This window comes from Chrysemys picta, chromosome 2 (assembly GCF_011386835.1).
Source record: "Chrysemys picta bellii isolate R12L10 chromosome 2, ASM1138683v2, whole genome shotgun sequence".
NCBI classification, from domain to species: Eukaryota; Metazoa; Chordata; order Testudines; family Emydidae; genus Chrysemys; species Chrysemys picta.
The window spans coordinates 159466374-159486555 of record NC_088792.1 but is presented as its reverse complement, the minus strand read 5'-3'; the positions used below and the strand labels follow the sequence as shown (position 1 = coordinate 159486555).

The following is a 20182-nucleotide window of genomic DNA, read 5'->3' as shown; positions in this document are numbered from 1 at the left end:
AGCTCAGGGTGGGATCTGCAGCACAGAAGGGGAAGCAGGTATCTCAGTGGGAGATGGAGGGAGGGTAACAATTTGGTGGTGGGCGAAAGGCTCCGTGTCCCATAACTAGCCCCTGGTATTGTCCTGTCTAAGCAGACACATGGCTCTTGGTCCCTCTGAGCTGGCCTGGTCTCCTGTTCCTTCCTTCTCTCTGGGAATCTCGTCTGACTCAGACATGCTGCTTGCCTGCTGAACCTGCCCCTGCGTCTCTCTTCAGGCGCGATGAGCAGAGCTGCCCTGACAGCTTCACACGGGGACCTGGCCCACCCATCATCCCCTCTGCGTTCCTGGTGTCAGGATGCCTTTGAGTCCTGGTGTCAGGATTATAACAACACTCCCTGGTTGCCCTCTGCGGCCCCTGCAACACTGCGCAGTAGTTGTGGCGGGGGGAGAGGAGCTCCGGGTCAGAGCGAAGCTGAGAGAAGCAAAACCCTGGACTGAAGAGTGAAACTGAGTCAGAGTGACAAGGCAGCTGGATTTGCTATCCCTGAAACTCACAGCTCTCTCTCCTGCAACCTGCACCCTAGGATCTAACCTACTGCCAAAGACCTCAGGAGCACCCCTCTGGGGAAAGGCCAGTCGGCATCGGCTGAGCATGCCAAACACCTCTGCCACCTTCAGTTGTTTTCTCCCACGTGCGCCTCTAGAACCAGAGTTGTCTCCAGTAATAATACATCCTCCTTTAGCAACAGAGCTTGCTGTACATTGCAAGGCCAGCATCTCTATCCCCCTTTAACAGAGGGAAACCTGAGACTTACCCAAGGTAACGCAGCAGGTAGAGGTAGGAATAGAACCCCTCCCCCTATCCACTGGGCCACAGCATCTCCCTATAACCCCACCCTGCAGCAGATTCACAAAGGGGTTTGGTGCTTTTGCTCTTGTGAGCAAAGAGGAAGGTTCCTGCAGATACAGATGGTTGTTCTTGCTGGCTACAGCAGCCTTGCTAAACTTCCGACATCTGCATCCACTACCACCCCTCCAATATGCCCCAGCACTAAGTTATTCTGTCTCTAAAGTGTCAAGTCCCCCAAGCCACGATCCATAAACCAGTCCCCCCAAACCCAGACACTGATTGAGAAAGGCAACCCTGCTGTGCTCTGCATGATGAACAAGACAGACTCACCTATCATCCCTGCGTAGGAGCCCAGACACGCCTGGTAATTATCCCCGGGGCAGCTGGTAAGTGACTGGAAAGAGACTTGACAATTTGTGTGAAAATCTGCCAGTCTTGACCTGGTTACAAAACACAAGAGAGAGAACAGGGTTTGGTTGGTTTGTCTGCTTTTTCCTCCCTAAGAACTAGTAAATTCAGTGGTTTTAAAGCAGAGAGAAAAAGAAGAGAAGAGAATGTATTAGAGAGGAGAGCTAAAGGAGAATAATGGCTAGGATCTGCAGCAATATTTTAATGTATATGATCTCATTCTGTAATCGATCACACTCATGCAGTGTCTACCACGGTATGTCAACCATGGCTCAACACCGTTCAGGGAGATTGTGTTACTGCATCACCGTAACAGGGCATTTATGTTATTGGGAGACAGATTTGAGTGTAAACACACGTACAAATAAGTTGACAAACGGTGACTTACATCAACCTCTTTGTAGCGTAGATCCGGGTAGGTTTTGAACATAGCTCACACCCAGAACATGAGGATGCTCTGAGGATCAATTGCCCTTCCCGCTTAGTCCGGCCAGCTTGAGTGAAAAGCACCAGCAGACTCAAGTGAGAGGTTTCTGTGCATGGATGGGACTCTGGTTAGGGGCAACACTTGAGTAGAACTCAAGTTAACTTTGCACTAAAGACACAAACCCTCAGAAGCAAGAATCAGAATGCAGAGAAAGCATGAAGGGGACAGGGTGGGCTGAGGTCCCAAGCCTGCCCCTCAAGAATAAGCAGGTTCCCAGATCTCTTTGCTGATTACAGCCATGCTGATCATCACAACCTTGCAAAATTCCACTCCTCACAGGGATTTCCTGATGGGCGAATGAGCTATTTATAGGTGTTGGGTTGGTGAGGGGGTGTTTTTCAGGATCATGCCAAAGGTTTGGTGAGTAGATTCAAAGCCTGGGCTAGTACATTTCCATTGGGCTTTTGTAAGGCTGGATTTACAGTGAGGAAATGATATGGCTAAACGCATATGGAGAGAATATCAGAGTGCCTAACCCAAGCAGACCCATGCAAATTTCATATGGCTTCTCATGGGAACATAACAATTACCATAACAGATCAGACCTGGCTCTGACAGTGGCCAGCACCAGCTGTTTCAGAGGAAGGGGTGAGACACCCCAGTGGACAATTAAGGAATAACCTGCCCACAGGGGAAGATTCCTCCTGACCCTCATCAGTAGGGTCTGTGCCCTGAAGCAGGAGGATTTATATCCCTCAGCTACTCAGCAGTTCACTGGGGACAGAGTGAGACAAAGCCCTTCCTTTTATACACACACACATTGGGAAACAAAAGGGGAAATATTTCACCTCGTTTCCCCCTCGTTGTTTTAAACAGGCTCTCACAAACACAGGGAGACCCAGGCACGAAGGCCACCGCTTCCCCTGCCAGTAAGAGATGCTGGTTTGGAGCAGGAAGGTCTGGAGAAAAGATTCTATGAAGCATCAGTGACCCAGTCTCTCCTGCCCAGCATCCAGCCACTGCACTATGCACTGCGCACACAGCAAAAACCAGGAGAATTCACAGCAGGCCTCTTGCAACCGTGCTCACAAAGAGAGAGACAGATCAAAGCTCTCCTTCACGGCCTACTTTTTCTGCAGCCCACTTGGCAGCTGTCCTTGGGGTCTCCCTTCCTTGCTGCTGCTAGGGATGGATGACACACTGCCCTAAGGCCCACTGAAGTCAGCGAGAGCCTGGCGCGCTTTTCCCGGCAGTTGATGGGGGAAGGATTTCTGAGCTGTTTACAGTTTGTTCCTAAGCCAGGATGGGAACAGACACTAAGGGCCTAATTCTGAGAGGTGCTGAGTGCAGTCAGCACACCCCGGCTCCAGGGGGAGCAGAGTGCCCAGCACTTCGCAGGATCAAGCCTTAATGCTTTCAAAGCCTGACGGGCTGGACAACCGTTGAGGGTGCTGGGTGACAGGCACTTCAGAGCCCCCACTCCCCCACTCTTCTCAGCGCAAATGCTCCCCGCCTGAGTGGCTCATGCTTGCTTGACTTCAGAGAGATGTGGCTTCTGAGCATAGCCGAGGTTGACGTGCCTGTCCGGCTCGTTCCGAGTGGCTGGGTCCTGCCATCCCTCAGCCCCCGGGGGTGACAGAAACAGAAGGCTTCAGAGCCTCGCCAGCCAGAACAGCAGGAAAAACTCCTTCTCTTCACTTCAAACCTCTCTCAACAGCCTGACCTGCAGGCTCCTCTCTGACCCACTCAGGGGATAGTGAGCAGAGAGCTGCGGGGACGTGAGAGCAGCCCTGTTGCAGGGCGTGGGGACGACTTTCCCTGTTGCAAGAGCAATCACTGTGCTGTCACGTTGCCACAAGTTTCATGCCATTAGTATCTGGGTCCATGTACATTGCAAGGTGTTAGCATTACAGATAGGCCGAAGCAATAGCTCCTTCTAGGAACAACCCCGCCCCAGCAGTTGCACCTAGTGCGTGGCTGCAGCCAAAACAGGGCTCCCATTGTGCCAGGTTCTGTGACACCACAGAGCGAGAGAAAGTCTCTGCCCTGGAGAGTTTACAGACCGAAGCAGATTAGACAAACAAGGCCAGTGCCGTCCCCCCGTTTCACAGAGGTGCAGAGAGACTAAGGGTCACCCAAGGAAGTTTTCAGACATGCTAAGGACTGAACTCAGATCTCCTGCATTCCAGGCCAATGCCCAAAGCACAAGGCTACCCTTTCTTGTGCCTGGTGCTCTGGATTAAATGAAACCTGGATCTAAATCACCTTTTGCTGGTTTACACTGCACTGCTACAATCAGCCAGTTACATGGCTAGCTGTGCATGTTACCCTGGGCCATAGTAGCTACACTGGAAATACTAGGAGTAGCAAAGCCATAGCTACACCATTATACAGTTACATGGGTATCCATGCATGTTGCACTATTATTTACCTTGCATGTACTGTGAGTAACCCTATACATTGCATGTACTGTGAGTACCCCTATACTCATTGGTCCTTGCTTACTCAGGGCCCTTCCACTGAGGAAGGAGCGGTGAGGTGGGACCATCATTTATGTTGGTGTCCATGTACTGTACACAGATTCCTAGTTACCCTGTAAATACTATCAGGATGGCATACAAGACACTGCCCTAATATGCTTAGCTAGTTACCAGCAGTGGCTGGTATGCTGGGACATTGCTCGCTCTTTAAGTACTGCCTACATTCCGAGTGCTCTGTAAATTTCATATCCTTGTTTGGCCACGCTGCTGCCAGCATCGTTCCAGGATTGTATAATTTCACTGCTGGATCTTATCGGTCCCCTGGAATGTTAGAGGCTGGCATGCAGTTGAAGCGCTGGGGTTGGGTTGTTTTTGTGATTTGCCGGTGACATTGAAATACAAAGTCACAGGTTTACAAAGGGAATAAGAAACCAGAGGCTCCGCTTGCCCATACTAGCTCCCCTCTAGGCTCTCATGCTCACCCCAGTGCACCACTGACAGTAGCTCTAAGCTACAGGGTGGGCAGAATGAAGGTGACAAACAGGCCAGAAGAAAGAGAAAGGATGTCAGTGGTGTCAGGGACTAGGGGCAGTGGGGGAACAGACCAGAACATCCTGCTTCTGAGCATCACATAAAGATGCAAATAAAGCCTCTTCCCTTTCTTCCGAGCTCATCTTTGCTTGGGCTAGTGGCTAAGTCAGCAGACTGAAAGCCAGACAACTTCAATTCTGTTCCTGGCCCTACCTCAGACTGCTGGATAAGTCACTTTGCCTCTGTTTTCCTTCACACCCCTTGTTGTCTTCTCTTGCTTCTCGGTGGCAGGGGAGAGAGAGACAACAACCATAATATTTGTTACCTAATGGGAGACTCTCGGATACCAAGGTGATGAGGGCCATATGGGAGCACAGCTATTATTATTATGTGTGTTATGGTAGTACCTAGGGACCCCAACTGAGATCATTGCATGAGGTGCTGTAAAAACACAGAATGAGACAGTCCCTGCTCTGCAGATCTTACAAAGACAGAACCAAGGGCTAGGGGGAAGGATGGCACATACAAGCAGAGCGAACACAGTGATGGTCTGCAAATGCCATGTTAGTGCCGCCATTTTGATTGGTGTCTTCCTTCATGTGTTTTGTTTTAATTCCTTTGGAGGATGGGATTTTCTTGGGGTTGGCTAAACAGGGAGAGAAAGGGAGGAAGAGGGGACTCTGAAGAGAGGGAGGTAAGAGAAACATGGAGGATAGATAGATAGATAGATAGATAGATAGATAGATTTCCATAAAGGCCAATAACCAGGAGTTCCATATAGAGTTAAGGAGTTTGCTTACATTACAGCCTTACAGCTATAAGGCTTACTGCCACCAATAGGGATTTTCTTCTCAGTTACATCAAAGCCGCCTTGCAAATCGTATCATTTCAATCTAAAATTGAACTGGCAGCGCTGGGTAGGGAACTTTCTACAGTTGGGAAAGCTGGCCAAGAAAAAAATGGGGTTTCCTCCCAGGAACAGAAGTAATAATTGAACAAGAGATGAGTCAACAGAAAAAAAAAATAGCTCCAAACATAGAACAGCTTTGGCAAAGCCAGAGCTGCACTCTGTGGCTCTCTAAATGAATACTCTTCTCGATTCAGTCTAGTCAATTCCAGTCATCTAACAAGTGGTGCCTTATTATTATTTGTGTTGCAGTAAACCTGCATACCCCACTGTGCACATACCTATGAGAGAGCGCTCCTGCCCCAAAGAGGTTACAGTCTAAACAGACAAGACCAGCAGAGGAAGTAGTCTACGTGACACACCCACAGTCACAATATGGAATAGAACCTAAGTCTCCTGGCTCCCAGTCCAGTGCCCTAATACCTAGATTATACTGCCTCACTGTAATACCTGGAATAGGTTCCCCACATGCACGGTAAAAAACACCCATTGTGGAACTCAGTAATAACAACAGACTCTCCCTCATCAGGGTTTGCAACATGTTGAGGACTGAATTGTGACTCAGCCAAACTGGGTCAATGTAGCCAGGTCCCCTGACATCATATTGCTCAATGTAGAGAAGACCTTGGCTTTCACAGGGGAGTCTCCCCTGAGCAATTTTTTCTTGCATCTTTCCAATTTTTTTCTTTTTGCTTCCTTGTTAATTAAATGTCAGCTCTCTATAACCAGTGATTGAATTATCCAATACTACCTGCCTAAAGCCATCCGAATTGATCAAAATAAAGGGCGGAAATTGTGTTATTTTTTAAATAGGAATGATTTGGATCCAGAGGTTTTTGATCATATTAAATGGAGGAAGAAACGAAGCCGTGATTGAATGAAGTGGAAGGATCTGTAGTAATACCCCCCATTTATACATTGCTTTTTGTCACAACGGATATCAAAGGGCTCTACAGAATGAGTGACAGATCCTGCCAAAATGCAGCCGTCCCTGGGGTGGAACTCAACAGTTGCTTACTACACTCAGCAATAACAGTTGAGGACAGGATACAAGTGGTTGGAAAACAAGGGTAAGAGGGAAAGTGATGTTACTTGTGCCAGTCTGGCATTCTGTGTGTGTTCAAAACTGAGTGCGGTTGGCTCTGCTATACATGCCAAAGGATTAGAAGTGAAACATGCAACAGCCGCCAGGAAACTGGAAGATAAACAGTCGTCCCATGCGCTGTATCTTATACCTTCTCCTGCTGCTTATTAAGCCCTTAGCATGTAAGTTACACTCATTTTTGCTCTAAATTAGCACTTACACCAGTTTGCTAACCCACTTACTGCCTATCTACAGACTACATTTTCCAGGGCTATGTTAATGGGATGTGCCAATCTTAATGGGATTGGGGCCTTTAGACACTAGGGTAATATAAATAATTAACAGTAATAAATAATAAAATAATAACAATAGTAATAATAATAATAATGCAGATGACACCACCATTTAGTCCACTGATAAATCTGGTCCACAGACCTCCAGTGGAGCTGCATCTACTTTAGACAGAGAGGAAAGCTGGTCTTGTGATTAAGACAGTGGGACTTAAGAGAATGGGGTTCAATTGCTGGCTCTGCCACAGACTCCCTGTGTGACCCTGGGTAAGTCACTTAGGGAATGTCTCCGCTGCAAATAGGAGTGTGCCACCGTTCTGGCTAGCTGGGCTGGGAGGCACGCTGCCAGCTGCAGGGCAGACATACCCTTAATCTCTCTGTGCCTCAGCTCTCCACTGTTACATGGGGATACCCATCTTCCTCCTTCCCACTGCTCATCTATTTAGACTGTCAGATCTTCAGGGCAGGGATTGTCTTTCACTGTATCTGTACAGCACCTAACTCTGGGCTTGCTACTGTAATTACGTAATGTGGACCCAATTTGCCAGGTCTCCCATAAACTCATGAACATCTCTACCTGCAGAACACATAAGACTACAAGACGGGGTATCCTGAACCCCTACTCTCTTGGCTTCCAATGTACCTGGCATAGCCATTCTGTACTGAGAGTAGAAAAGCCCTGACTTCAGCATTAGGGTTAACGATATGCACTGCTATTCAGCTGGATCATGAATTATGGAGCTGCTAAAGCTAAAAGGTCCCAGGGGATTCCTGGATTTGCAGAGCAGCCCTGGTAAAGGGCAATGAAGAGATCTTTCTCTTTCTCTGGATACAACATTCTCTCCCTGGAGTTAGGCAGCCTAAAAACAATAGTTTCCCTCAATTCATTACCAGCCCAGAAACAAACAGCGAGGTATGATACAGCTCACCAGAATTAATGAGCTCAGATATCACCTCCTCCTGCATGTCTCACCCCTGGCGTTTTCAATTCTCCTAAGCAGGCAAGGCGATGCTAAAGGATACAAGTGCTCAGGCAGGAACTTAAAAATGTATCAGACCTGATTCTCAGTGACGCTAAGGCTCACTCTATGCTGCTCGGGAGCGGAAAGGGGACTTAGCATGGGAATAACTGGTCCCATGGGAATAACCTCTGTGCAGAGTGTCTTCCCCGACTGGTGAATAGCTGGTATGAGGTCCATATGTGGAGCCTGGTTCCAGCCCACTTGGGTGGGGAGGTGTCCCCAAAGAGCAGTATATTACAGCTGTTCTCTGCTTCCCAGGGCCTAATGGGGGCCAGCAAGTATGGTAAAGAGTGAAGGATGCAAAATTTCAGCCTTTGCCTTATTCTGAGACTCAATTGTCCTATGCCCTCTGTCTAGTTAGGTGTCTATATGGCCTTTGCCACCATAGGACCTGAGTGCCTCTCTCCAGTTTGAAGGGATTGCCCAAGAGAAGCATTTTGAATAACAGGTTTCAGAGTAGCAGCCGTGTTAGTCTGTATCCGCAAAAAGAACAGGAGTACTTGTGGCACCTTAGAGACTAACAAATTTATTAGAGCATAAGCTTTCGTGGGCTACTGCCCACTTCTTCGGATGCATATAGACCTGTCCTCGCTTACAGACAACCCCCCAACCTAAAGCAAATGCTCACCAGCAACCACACATCACTGAACAAAAACACTGACCCAGGAACCTATCCTTGTAACAAAGCCCGATGCCAACTCTGTCCACATATCTATTCAAGTGACATCATCATAGGACCTAATCACATCAGCCATACCATCAGGGGCTTGTTCACCTGCACATCTACCAATGTGATATATGCCATCATGTGCCAGCAATGCCCGTCATGTACATTGGCCAAACCGTACAGTCTCTACGCAAAAGAATTAATGGACACAAATCTGACATCAGGAATTATAATACTCAAAAACCAGTGGGAGAACACTTTAACCTGTCTGGCCATTCAATGACAGACCTGCGGGTGGCTATCTTACAACAGAAAAACTTCAAAAACAGACTCCAACGAGAGACTGCTGAGCTGGAATTGATATGCAAACTAGATACAATCAACTCAGGATTGAATAAGGACTGGGAATGGCTGAGCCATTACAAACATTGAATCTATCTCCCCTTGTAAGTATTCTCACACTTCTTATCAAACTGTCTGTACTGGGCTATCTTGATTATCACTTCAAAAATTTTTTTGCCTCTTACTTAATTGGCCTCTCAGAGTTGGTAAGACAACTCCCACCTGTTCATGCTCTCTGTATGTGTGTATATATATAATCTCCTCAATATATGTTCCACTCTATATGCATCCGAAGAAGTGGGCTGTAGTCCACGAAAGCTTATGCTCTAATAAATTTGTTAGTCTCTAAGGTGCCACAAGTACTCCTGTTCTTATTCTGAATAACCTGCAGCATAACAAACTTGTCTTTAATGACCAAGTGGGAAAGGGCAGGACAGAGGACAGCAGGGGAGAAAGAGAAACAGCTAAGGGAATTGAATCTATTTCCCCATGTTAAGTATCCTCACACCTCTTGTTCTTTTTGCGGATACAGACTAACACGGCTGCTACTCTGAAACCTCGCACTTCTTGTCAACTGTCCGCAATGGCCCATCTTGATTATCACTACAAAAGTTTTTTTCCTCCTGCTGATTATAGTTCATCTTAATTAATTAGCCTCTTAGAGTTGGTATGGCAACTTCCACCTTTTCATGTTCTGTATGTATATATCTCTCCTTACTATATGTTCCATTCTATGCATCTGAAGAAGTGGGCTGTAGCCCACAAAAGCTTATGCTCAAATAAATTTGTTAGTCTCTAAGGTGCCACAAATACTCCTGTTCTTATTGCACCTTAGCTACCAATTCCCTGGCTTCCATCTCCTGGCTAACACCTTCCGACATGCTGCAAGCAGACACACCAACCGAGGGTACATCTACACTGCAGCTGGGGGTGGGATTGCGGCTGGGGTGGACGTACCCACAGTAGCATAACTAAAACTAGCAGTGGAGATGTGGCAGCGTGGGCTTTGCAATGCGAATAAGTACCCAGCATTCAAGGTGGGCTTGTGCAGCCCACGCTGCAGCCTGCGCCGCTGCACCTACGTTGCTGTTTCGAGCTATGCTAGCGTGTGTAAAGCTAGCACAATCACACTTCAGATTGCAGTGTGGATGGACCCTGAGAGAGAGGAGTGCGTGCTGCTTGCATGTCAGGAGTGTTCCATTCAGGAGCCACGGATGTGGATTTTAATTCCCTCTTCTATTGTGGAAAATGTGAGAACAAAAGCAAATCGGAACGGCTTGGCCCCTGACCCAACTCCCCCACCCTTCAGTGAGCGAACTGTACATGTTGTCAGCCCTCAGGAGGGAAGGACGTCAATGCATACATCAGCCCACCCTCTCCTCACCCCCAGTTCAGAGCCAGCTCCCTCTCCTTGCTGGAAACAAACCTCTCCTTTCTGTCATGCTCAGCTCTTTTGTTTTAGTGCCACTCGTAAATCCAACGCAAAGCTAACCTGATAGCACTCCACTCCTCCTCACAATGCAGCAGATTAGGCTTCAGTAAACCTGCTTGTTTATTTCCCTGGTCTGTGATATTATGCTCCCAAAGGGAAAGGCACTTTTCCACAGCCGGCAGCAGAATCAACGCAGTGACAGGCGCCCTGGGCTCCAGGAGCCTACAAGGCTCTGAGCATTCCATCCCATACCCAGGAAAGCACCTATGCACATGTAGAGTCTCAATGAAGTCAACTCATGTGTTTAAAGTCAGGCATGTGTTTAAGTGCTTTACTGGACTGGCTTTGGAGTACTCAGAACCTTGCAGGATTGAGTTCCCCCAGGGTGTGTCTTCACTGAGGAGTTAATCCAGGCTTTTACCAGTGTTTAACTCTCCCTACAGTCCACACCCAAAAACCGTTTACCCAGGTCTGGAGGTGCTTCAAGCCTGGGCTACCTGGCCCAGCTGGGGATGCAGGGTAGAACCCAGGCTACACTTTCACTTGGGCTAGAACCCGCCTGCTTTGCAATGAGGACACAGGCTAAATCACTCAAGTGCTGATAATCCTGTAATGTCTTCCCATAATTCCCCCAGTAGGACAGACAAGTTGTCCCATAATTGACAACTGGCTGGGAAAGAATCAGAATATCTGCTCAAAGTAACTCAGATAGGGCTTTGCAGCATAGGTGCTCACACCCGAATGAGGCTAACACACGTGTTCAGGTGGCCATGCAGATCAACTGGAATAACTCTGCAGTGAAGACACACCCTAAAAGGGGAAGGAAAGTTGTGCCACCCCTCTACAAAGATTTCACCCTTTCTGCAAATTTTCTAGCAGAAAGGTACTTTCAAGGAAACAGCCAAATTTAGGAGAATATTCATAGGAAGCAAATTTGGAGGGCCAGATCCTCCCCTGATGTAAACCAGTGTAGTTCCATTGATTATGCCAGTTCACCCCAGATGAGGATAAAGCAAAGTGAATTTGCAAACACAGCCATTCACGCTGGAAACCTGATTGTAAGAGTTACACTCCTCCCACCAGGGAATGGAGTCAACACTATGTGACCTAGGGGCGCACGACACTATCTCAGGCTATGTCTACACTGCGGCTGCAGGTGTAATTTCCAGGTTGGGTAGATGCACGTCTACTAATGGTGTGGACAGAGGCATGGACTAACCACCCAAGTACACACCTAGGGTCTTGGATGGGATTGTACTCAAATGGCCAGCTGCTGCTTCTGCTGCCTAGCACCACTCCGGCTACACTGCTATTTTTAGCCTGCTAGCTTGATCAAAGCTAGCATGTGTCCATCTACCCAAGGTGGAAGTTACAGCTGCAGTGTGGACATACCCTCAGAGTTTGAATACTGAATGGTCATGAAGAGCTGCTCATTAAGAACCCACAGACCAATAATTGTTCTGCAATTAATTTTGAATGAGGGTCTGTTCACAAACACACAAAAAAGTAAGAGGGAAACTCACAAGAAAGAACACAGGGATTTCCAGACTGGATCAGAATTGGGGTCCATCTAGCCCCGTACCCCATTTCTCTCAGGGGCCAAGACCAGCTGCTTCCAAGGCAAGAGCAAGAAACCCTGCAGTAGGCAATTATGGGATAATCTTCCCCCACAAGAAGTTTCTTCCTGACCCCCATTAATTAGAGGTTGGTGAATGCCATGAAGCATGGGGGTTTCTATCCCTAACTGAATACATATTTTGGTACAAATCAATCTCCAAAGGCAGCATCTGTGGAGAAAGGAGGAAAGGTTTGCTCTTGCTAGTGGTACAACCGGATATACAACAGCAGGCAGGTTGCAAACAGAAACAGGTCCTGCTGAGCAGTGGCAGCTGAAAAGAGAAGGGATGCCAGGATAGATGCGGAAGGGAAAGTTAAGCAACAAAGCCCAGTACCAACGGAATGGAAAACTGTGGATACAGCACCCCAGGGGGAAATCAGAACACCAGGGCTGAGCCACCTTACAGAGCATCTGGTCAACCCCATAGAGTCGAAGACATTGAATGTAACCAGCTGTGAGCTTTGTCAGCTCTGGGTGTGAAGAGCCCTGCCTGCCTTCCCCGGAGAAAGAGCATTGGCAAGGGTGAGAAAAGAATACAGTGCTGCTCGGCAAGCCACTGCTGCTAGCACTTGAAAAGGCTGGGTGCCACTCACCGCTTACATCTGGGACTTACATTTCACAGCTGGAGTGTGTGCTCTGCTCAAGGGGGTGCTAATAGGGGGGACTAGTCTGTGACTCAGAGGACTTGTGCTCTATTCCCTGCCCTATGCCACTAATCTGCTGGGCGACCTTGGGTGAGTTATTTCACCTCTTTGCACCCCAATCTGCCCATTTGCAAAATGGGGATACTACTACCTCCTGGGGTGGGATGGGGGGCATTTGTGAGGATTAATTCATAATGTACTATGGTGATGGGCACCAATGCAAAAGCACAGATAGCATGCCTGCAAGGTGCCTGGAGATGCAGGGAGGACAGGGACTAGAGAAGGGCAAAGAATTATTATTAGAGATGATCCTGGAAGAGAAACCTAGATCCAAACCAGCCCTGCAGGGGTTGTGCAAAATCTGCACCCAGATCTGGATTTCCCAAATGGCCCCTATCTTCATAATGGGCCAGACCAAATCCCTGAATCCCAATTGCCACCCAGCTCTGGGCCATTCAGCATCCAGGCAGCTTGAGCCCATCTTTGATGATGCAACATGAGACGCAGACCACGTGAATCCAGAGCAGGGGAGACCCCGCTGAAGTGGCGCTGCATTGGTGTGGACCCAGTGCAAGCAAGCTTAGAATCAGGCTACAGGAGTGCAAGCAGCAGGGAGAATGTGAGTGCCGCCAGGGATGTGAGATGCTCCAAAGTGGATCCCCACCCCCCCACACTTCTTTTTCACATCAGCTGGCACAGCTGAACTATGCATTGGAAAGCATGTGGCTCCCATGGACAGGAGGCCACTTCTGAGCATGCTCCTCCTAGGGCATTCATACCCCCTGCAGGTTGTATGTCACTAGGGGCTGCAGCAATGCCTCCCCATGCACAAGGCAGAGAGAAGGGAGGGAGGCTAAGAACGTAGAGTCTAGTCTATCCTAGGAATCTGGAGTCCTGGGCTAAGGACTTGATCCAGCTCCCACTGAAGTTAATGGGACCCTTTCCACTGACACCACTGAGGTTAGATCTGGCCTTAAAAGCCCCCATAACCTCTTGCCAATCTGCAGGCAGAGGGGGACCTGCCCCACTGCAGAAAAACTCTGATGCTTTCTCAACATACTTGTGCTAAGAAGGTACTTGAGCTCCTTCCGTCTTTGCTTCCCCCATCCCCGCCCCCGCCGTTCCTCAGGAGATAAATAAAGTTCATGACAGCATCTCCCTCTCCCAGAATTAGAGACAAAGTTATGTCAATTCCCTTAAAGAACTGTGGCAAGTTCATCACCAAGCGTGATGGAAATTTGTCAGCCCACTCCCCGGGGCCCTGCTCCTGGCTTGTAGCATCCTCTAAGGCAAATGTTATTCTTTTCATAATACATGACAAGCCAGCTGGTAATCTTTCCATAATATCCAAGCCAGATGTCACTCTTTCCGTTATATACAATGAGTTCACAGTCGTTGGATGAGATTCTAACTGCCAGGAATAAACCTTTTTGGAACAGTCCCATGGCTTCTCAGATTTCTGCCTTTAAGTGCCTCGGTGAAGAGAGACAGAGCCAAGTCCGTTTTAGCAGCAATGCGGGGAACTCGTGCCAAATTGCTGCTCACAACTCCAGGCAGCAGGTGGGCCCGGCCAGTCTTTGCCTAGAAATCTGAGACCTGCTTTGGAGTCAGCTTCCCTGGCAGCTGAGGTCAAATCCCATGAAAGAGGGAGGAGGAGAAGAGAGAAAGAGCGCGCGCACCAAAAATCTTGGCTGTCAAGTTATTTTCCTGAAATCCATCCAAGAAAAAAGGAACAAAAAAAGGATTAAAAGAAAAGAACAAATGAGCCCAACCCAAATGCTGAATTTCAAAGTTAAAATTCTCCGGCTTGTTTCCCCTTTGATGAATTCATCTCGGAAATGTGTTTTCCTTCTGAACGAAAAGGCCGGGACAATTCAATTTGGCTGGGATTCCCTGGCTAAGGTTTCCTTGTGCCCTTTAAAGGAAAACAGGCAGAGCGCTGTTGAATTTGACCACATTAAGTTAGCTCAAGTCACCTGCAGCTGTTCCAGTCATGAGAGGTGGGAAGGGTGCAGTGCCAAGATTTTCCAAGTAACTAGTCATTTGGAGTGCCTCCATTTTTCTATGCCCAACGTGGGACAGTTTGAAGGGGCTTGATTGTCAGAAAGTATGGAGCACTCAGAGGTCCCTTTAAGACATCTGAACCTGGGCACCAAAAATCATTGGTCACTTTGGAAAACTTGGCCTGCAGTCACTGATATCAGAGACAAGGTGGTAACAGCAAACCACTGCCAATCTGACCTGGGAAAAAATTCCCTCCCGACCCCAAATATGGTGATCTATTAGAACCTGAGCATGTGGGCAAAACCCATCAGTCAGACACCTGGGGTCATCTACCAGGATGATCAAAGGACTGGGGAACCTACCTTAGGAGAGGAAACTTAAGGAGCTTGGCTTGTTTAACTTAATGAAACAAAGGTTGCGGGGAGAATGATTGTTCTCTATAAATACATCAGAGGGATAAACACCAGGGAGGAGGAAGAGTTATTTAAGTTAAGGGCCAATTCTGGCACAAGAACAATGGATATAAACTGGCCATCAACAAGTTTAGGCTTGAAATTAGGGGAAGGTTTCTAACCATCATGTGTTGGTTTCTAACCATCATGTATACAAAAATCTGTAGAAGAACACTTCAACCTCCCTGGCCACACAATAGCAGATATAAAGGTAGCCATCTTACGGCAAAAAAAAAACCTTCAGGACCAGACTCCAAAGAGAAACTGCTGAGCTTCAGTTCATTTGCAAATTTGACACCATCAGATCAGGATTAAACAAAGACTGTGAATGGCTAGCCAACTACAGAAGCAGTTTCTCCTCCCTTGGTGTTCACACTTCAACTGCTAGCAGAGGACCTCACCCTCCCTGATTGAACTAACTTCGTTATCTCCAGACTGATTCTTGCCAGCATATTTATACCTGCCCCTGGAAATTTCCATTACATGCATCTGACGAAGTGGGCATTCACCCACAAAAGCTTATGCTCCAATACATCTGTTAGTCTTAAAGGTGCCACAGGACTCTCTGTTGCTTTTTACAGATCCAGACTAACACAGCTACCCCTCTGATACTTGACATCATATGTTGGTAATTCATCGCTGATCGTAATGTGGAACTGTATCAAATACTTTACTGAAATCCAGGTAGATTCTATCTACTGCATTTCCTTTGTCTAGAAAATCAATTACCTTCTCAAAGAAAGGGATCAGGTTGGTCTGGCATGATCTACCTTTAGCAAAACCATGTTGTACTTTATCCCAATTACCATTTGCCTCTAGGTCTATAATTACTCTCTTTCAAATTTGTTCTAAGACCTTGCATACAACTAAGGTCAAATTAACAGGTCTGTAGTTTTCACTCTTTTCCCCTTTCTTAAATATAGGTACTTCGTTTGCAATTCTCCAGTCGCAGGGTACGACCCTGAGTTTACAGATTCATTAAAAATCCTTGCTCTTGGGCTTGCAATTTCATGAGACAGTTCCTTTAACATTCTTGGATGAAGATTATCTCCCTGCCCCATTTGGTCCCATTAAGTTGTTTGAATTTGGCTTCCACTTCGGATATGGTAATTTCTACTTCATATCCTTGTTCCCATTGGCCACCCTGCTGCACCTCCAAGCTCCTAATTACCCCTATTAAAAACTAAGGCCCTTCACAATCTTGTAACATATTTATCCTCACAGCACCCTGTGAGGCAGGGCAGTGCTATTATCCCCATTGTACAGATGGGGAACTGAGACCCGAGAGACTAAGCCCAGAGCTTCAAAAGGTATTTAGGCACCTAAATCCCATTGATTCCACTTACATACCTATGAGAATCTGTGCCTCAGAGACTTGCCCTAAGTCACACAATGCCCCCACACACACCAGGTCACGTTTGGAGGCAATTCTGGTTTTTATATGAATCAACGTTCTTTGAACCTATGATTAGGCCACAACTGAGATCACAGCCCCATTGTGCGCATTGCAGTACAGACCCAGAGTGGGAGACAGTCCTTGCTCTAAAGAGTTAAACAGACAAGACAGACAAACGGTAGGAGGGGAAACAGGCACGGGGAAGGGAATCAGCTTGCCAAAAGTCACACAGCCAGTCAATGGGATAGCCAGGAATAGAACCCACATCTCTTGAACACTAAGCAAGGACCCTAACCATTGGGCCACACTGCTAATGCGTATGATTGCTTAGTTACCGTTGTCCCTAATCTCATGTAAGCATTTCGGATGTTGTTTGTCAGTGCCACCAAGACACCCACACTCCAGCATTAAAAGTCTCTTCCAGAGCATTTTTTAGCCAGCAAGGACTCCTGAGGGCTGTAACACTTTGGTCTCATTTCTGTGGTTGGGTTTAGCGTGGGAGTGTAGTGGGTGGCCTGTGATAGACAGGAGGTCAGACTGGATAAGCTGGTTGTCCCTTCGGGCCTTAAACGCCATGGCTCCATGAGAACGGACACCAAGGTGCCTAAGTGGCCCTAACTGTGCTCCTTCCTCAGAGCCTGGCAGGGTCTCGGCACAGCACCAGGAACAGTTTGAGGAATTTGCTGCCCCATGAACCATAATCACGCACTTGAGTATTTCACGCAGAAAATATCCACAACGTGGAAATTACTCAAGATGCATTTTCATGGGCCCTTTACAAGGACCGAGACAAAATGGCTTTAATGGACAGAGGCGTCTGCACACCAGCTCTGACATGCCCCTCCCTCAGCAGTTCAGTGCCTGTCCGAGTCGCTGCGATGCACCATGGAACTCATATGACATGAGTGCAACCAGAGGCAGAAGATTTTCAGCCACCCACCTGGCAGGCAGGATGAAAGCGCTAGAAAGAGCAATGCCCCCATTGCTGCCTGAGAGCTTCCGCGCTCGGCTCGGCCTCCAGCGCCGCACCCCCCTGCCTTTGTTTGGTTAGGGGGAGGGTTGGCTGTGTCAGAGCATCCCGGGAGTGTGCACCTCACACAGACAAGCGCTCACCAAGAGCTCTACAACCCCAACAGGGCACACACTAAACTCGCAGCTGGTAGGCTGGGCTGAGATTTCAGGAGGGATCTGTAGAGGGAAGAGCAGGACTGCATGGGAGGCCAAGAGTGTAGGGAGCCCTGTCCTTCTGCAGCAGCACTTAACGGGCTCCTCAGACTCTGCCCCCTCTGAGCCCTGGGGCCCAATAAGCCATGCCAGGGGAAACCTTCACATGCAGTATCTATGCAGACACTTACCTTCCCCTGCTCAGCAGTGGCCCCTCTCGTTCACTAACCTATTCCTTCAGCATAACCTACCCAAATCAGCACTCAACCCGCCTTCCCTTATGTTCACTCTGCCCGCTCCTCGATCACCCTGCTCACCCCTCTCCAAGGTCCTCCAGGACACATGCCTATGATGCTCATTTTGCACCCTGGGTTCACCAGGGTGTGTGCGCAGAGCACAAGTGGGGAGTCAAAGGAAGGATGACAGATTGGGTAGGGCCCAAGCCTGGGACTTAGAAGACTGGCTTCAGTTCCCTGCTCTGCCACAGCCTGCCGGAGTAACCACGGATGAGTCACCTAGCCTCTCTATGCCTCAGTTCCCTCTCTGTAAAACAGGGATAACAGCACTGCCCTGCCTCACAGAGGTGTGTTGAGGATAAAGAGCGCGAGGTCCTCAGATACCGCTGTAACAGGGTGAGTATAAGTCCCTAGATAGATAGGAACAGAGCTAGGTAGATAACTTACACAAAAATGAAATGTGTAGGGCAAAAAAACGTGTTTCCATTGAAAACAGAAGCCACTAGATGGATGATGCAGTTCCATCAGATAACCCTGGCAAAACGTATGACCAATAAGGAGAATGAGTCTCTATGCATTTAATTGTTCGAGTTCAGAAGTGGTTTATGTCTGAGATGTTGTTAAGAATGCATGTCCATGAAAACATGTGTGCGACACAGAGTTTGGCATTTGTGAGGACTGTGGTTGGTTAGCTAAAGGAGTCCAAAGGAAAAGAGAGGGAAGCAGGGGGAAAATCCACAAGAGGAGCATTTATACGTGTTTCCTCATCAATATGTCACTGAAGAAAGTAAAATATGGAAATTTCACTTGGCCCATGAAGAGCTATTGGCCTGGATTTGGAGACTAAAGTCAATCATTATGGTGTGACACAGAGGAATCTTAGTCATGCTTTGAGTGCAAATCTCAACTGAACCTTAGCTCTGAAATCTGTGCCAGGGAATATCTTGTAATAAATGTACACACACCTGCCACTTCATAAAAACCTTCCTGTCATAATGGAAGTGATGATGAATAAAAGGAAAGAGGGGGAGGGGAAAGAAAAGGAGACCAAAAAAACTAAACCCAGTAAAAGCAGCTAAACCTAGAGGCAGTGAATAGCTGTGTCTTTTATGATAAACTTAAGGTAAATTATTATTTAGGGGACTAAGGATTTTGGGTACATTAGATTAGAGAGAGAGAGAGGAATAAATTAGGTCAGATAGACAATAGGTTGGCTGCAAAGATAAGTCCACTTTGTCTTTGAATTAGGAAATAAAATCACCCATATTTTTTAGGACACTACATTTTGATTCATCACGGATAAGTGCACTTGAAAGATTTTTTTATCCACTCGCCTATGTTCAAAACCTATTATTACCCAGTAAGAGAAGGAAAGAATTAAATGCACACATCATTTGATTTTAATTGAAGGAATGTTCTATTTCATTGAACTGCTAACTAAGCTGAACAAGAGATTGTGTTTACATAAGCAAACCCTGATTCAGTATAGACTGGCTGTCACATTAAGTCAATACTTATGAAGGTTCTCTATTTAATTATTCAGTGAGAATTGACTTATTATTGTGTTAAGAGTGTGGTTAGCCTTGAGCAAGGTAGCCACTGAGCTGAAAGATTTCTTTAAACTTTCTTTGAATGCTGATCTGGTTTCTGCTGAAGATTTGAGGTCTTTTATCATTATCATCTTTGTGAGCAGTGCAGCCACTTCTCTTGTGCAAAGAAATGAATTAGGAGGGAGGGGAATTCGGAGGTTTCTGTTATTCCTCTCTTTCACCACTTCCTTTGGTTCTCTTTATTCCCCTTCAGCATTGCACAGGAGGACAGATCCAACAACCTCTATGCAGAAGTCAAGTGAAGAAGGGACTTTGCATTTTTCTAAAGCACAGTTAGGTAAATCATCAGTTATTGGGAGTTTGGAGGAGAATTTTCCATGGGGGCAGGTCATTCCATCACGGCAGGGTTCCTTGCACCTTCCTCTAAAGCAGCTGGAGCTGACCACCACCAGAGACAGGATATTGGGCTAGATGGAGCCCTGCTCTGCTCTGCTCTGGAGATTTCTAGGTTCCTATCAGAGATTTGCATTTAGGCGTGTAGGGCTGGCTATGGGGAGCGTAAGGGGCTGTAGAATCATTCATCTCTAGCTCACAAATTCAAACCCAGCCTAGGTCATTACTGGTGCAACACTGCTGCCATCTGATAGTTGTACAGTAGTGTTCATTAGGCGGGATGCCGCCCTGCTCCCAACAGAC

The 20182-nt window shown here is 47.3% G+C and overlaps 1 protein-coding gene across 3 annotated transcripts in view; it reads right to left on the bottom strand.

The window, feature by feature from the left end:
• GFRA2 (GDNF family receptor alpha 2) overlaps positions 1-20182 on the bottom strand; it is a 101113-nt gene that overhangs the window by 16687 nt on the left and 64244 nt on the right. For all 3 annotated transcript variants that reach the window (XM_065584612.1, XM_005285089.5, XM_065584611.1), the window contains one exon: positions 1163-1272. In XM_065584612.1, coding sequence (XP_065440684.1) covers positions 1163-1272 — 110 coding nt within the window. The remainder of the gene's footprint in view (positions 1-1162; positions 1273-20182) is intronic.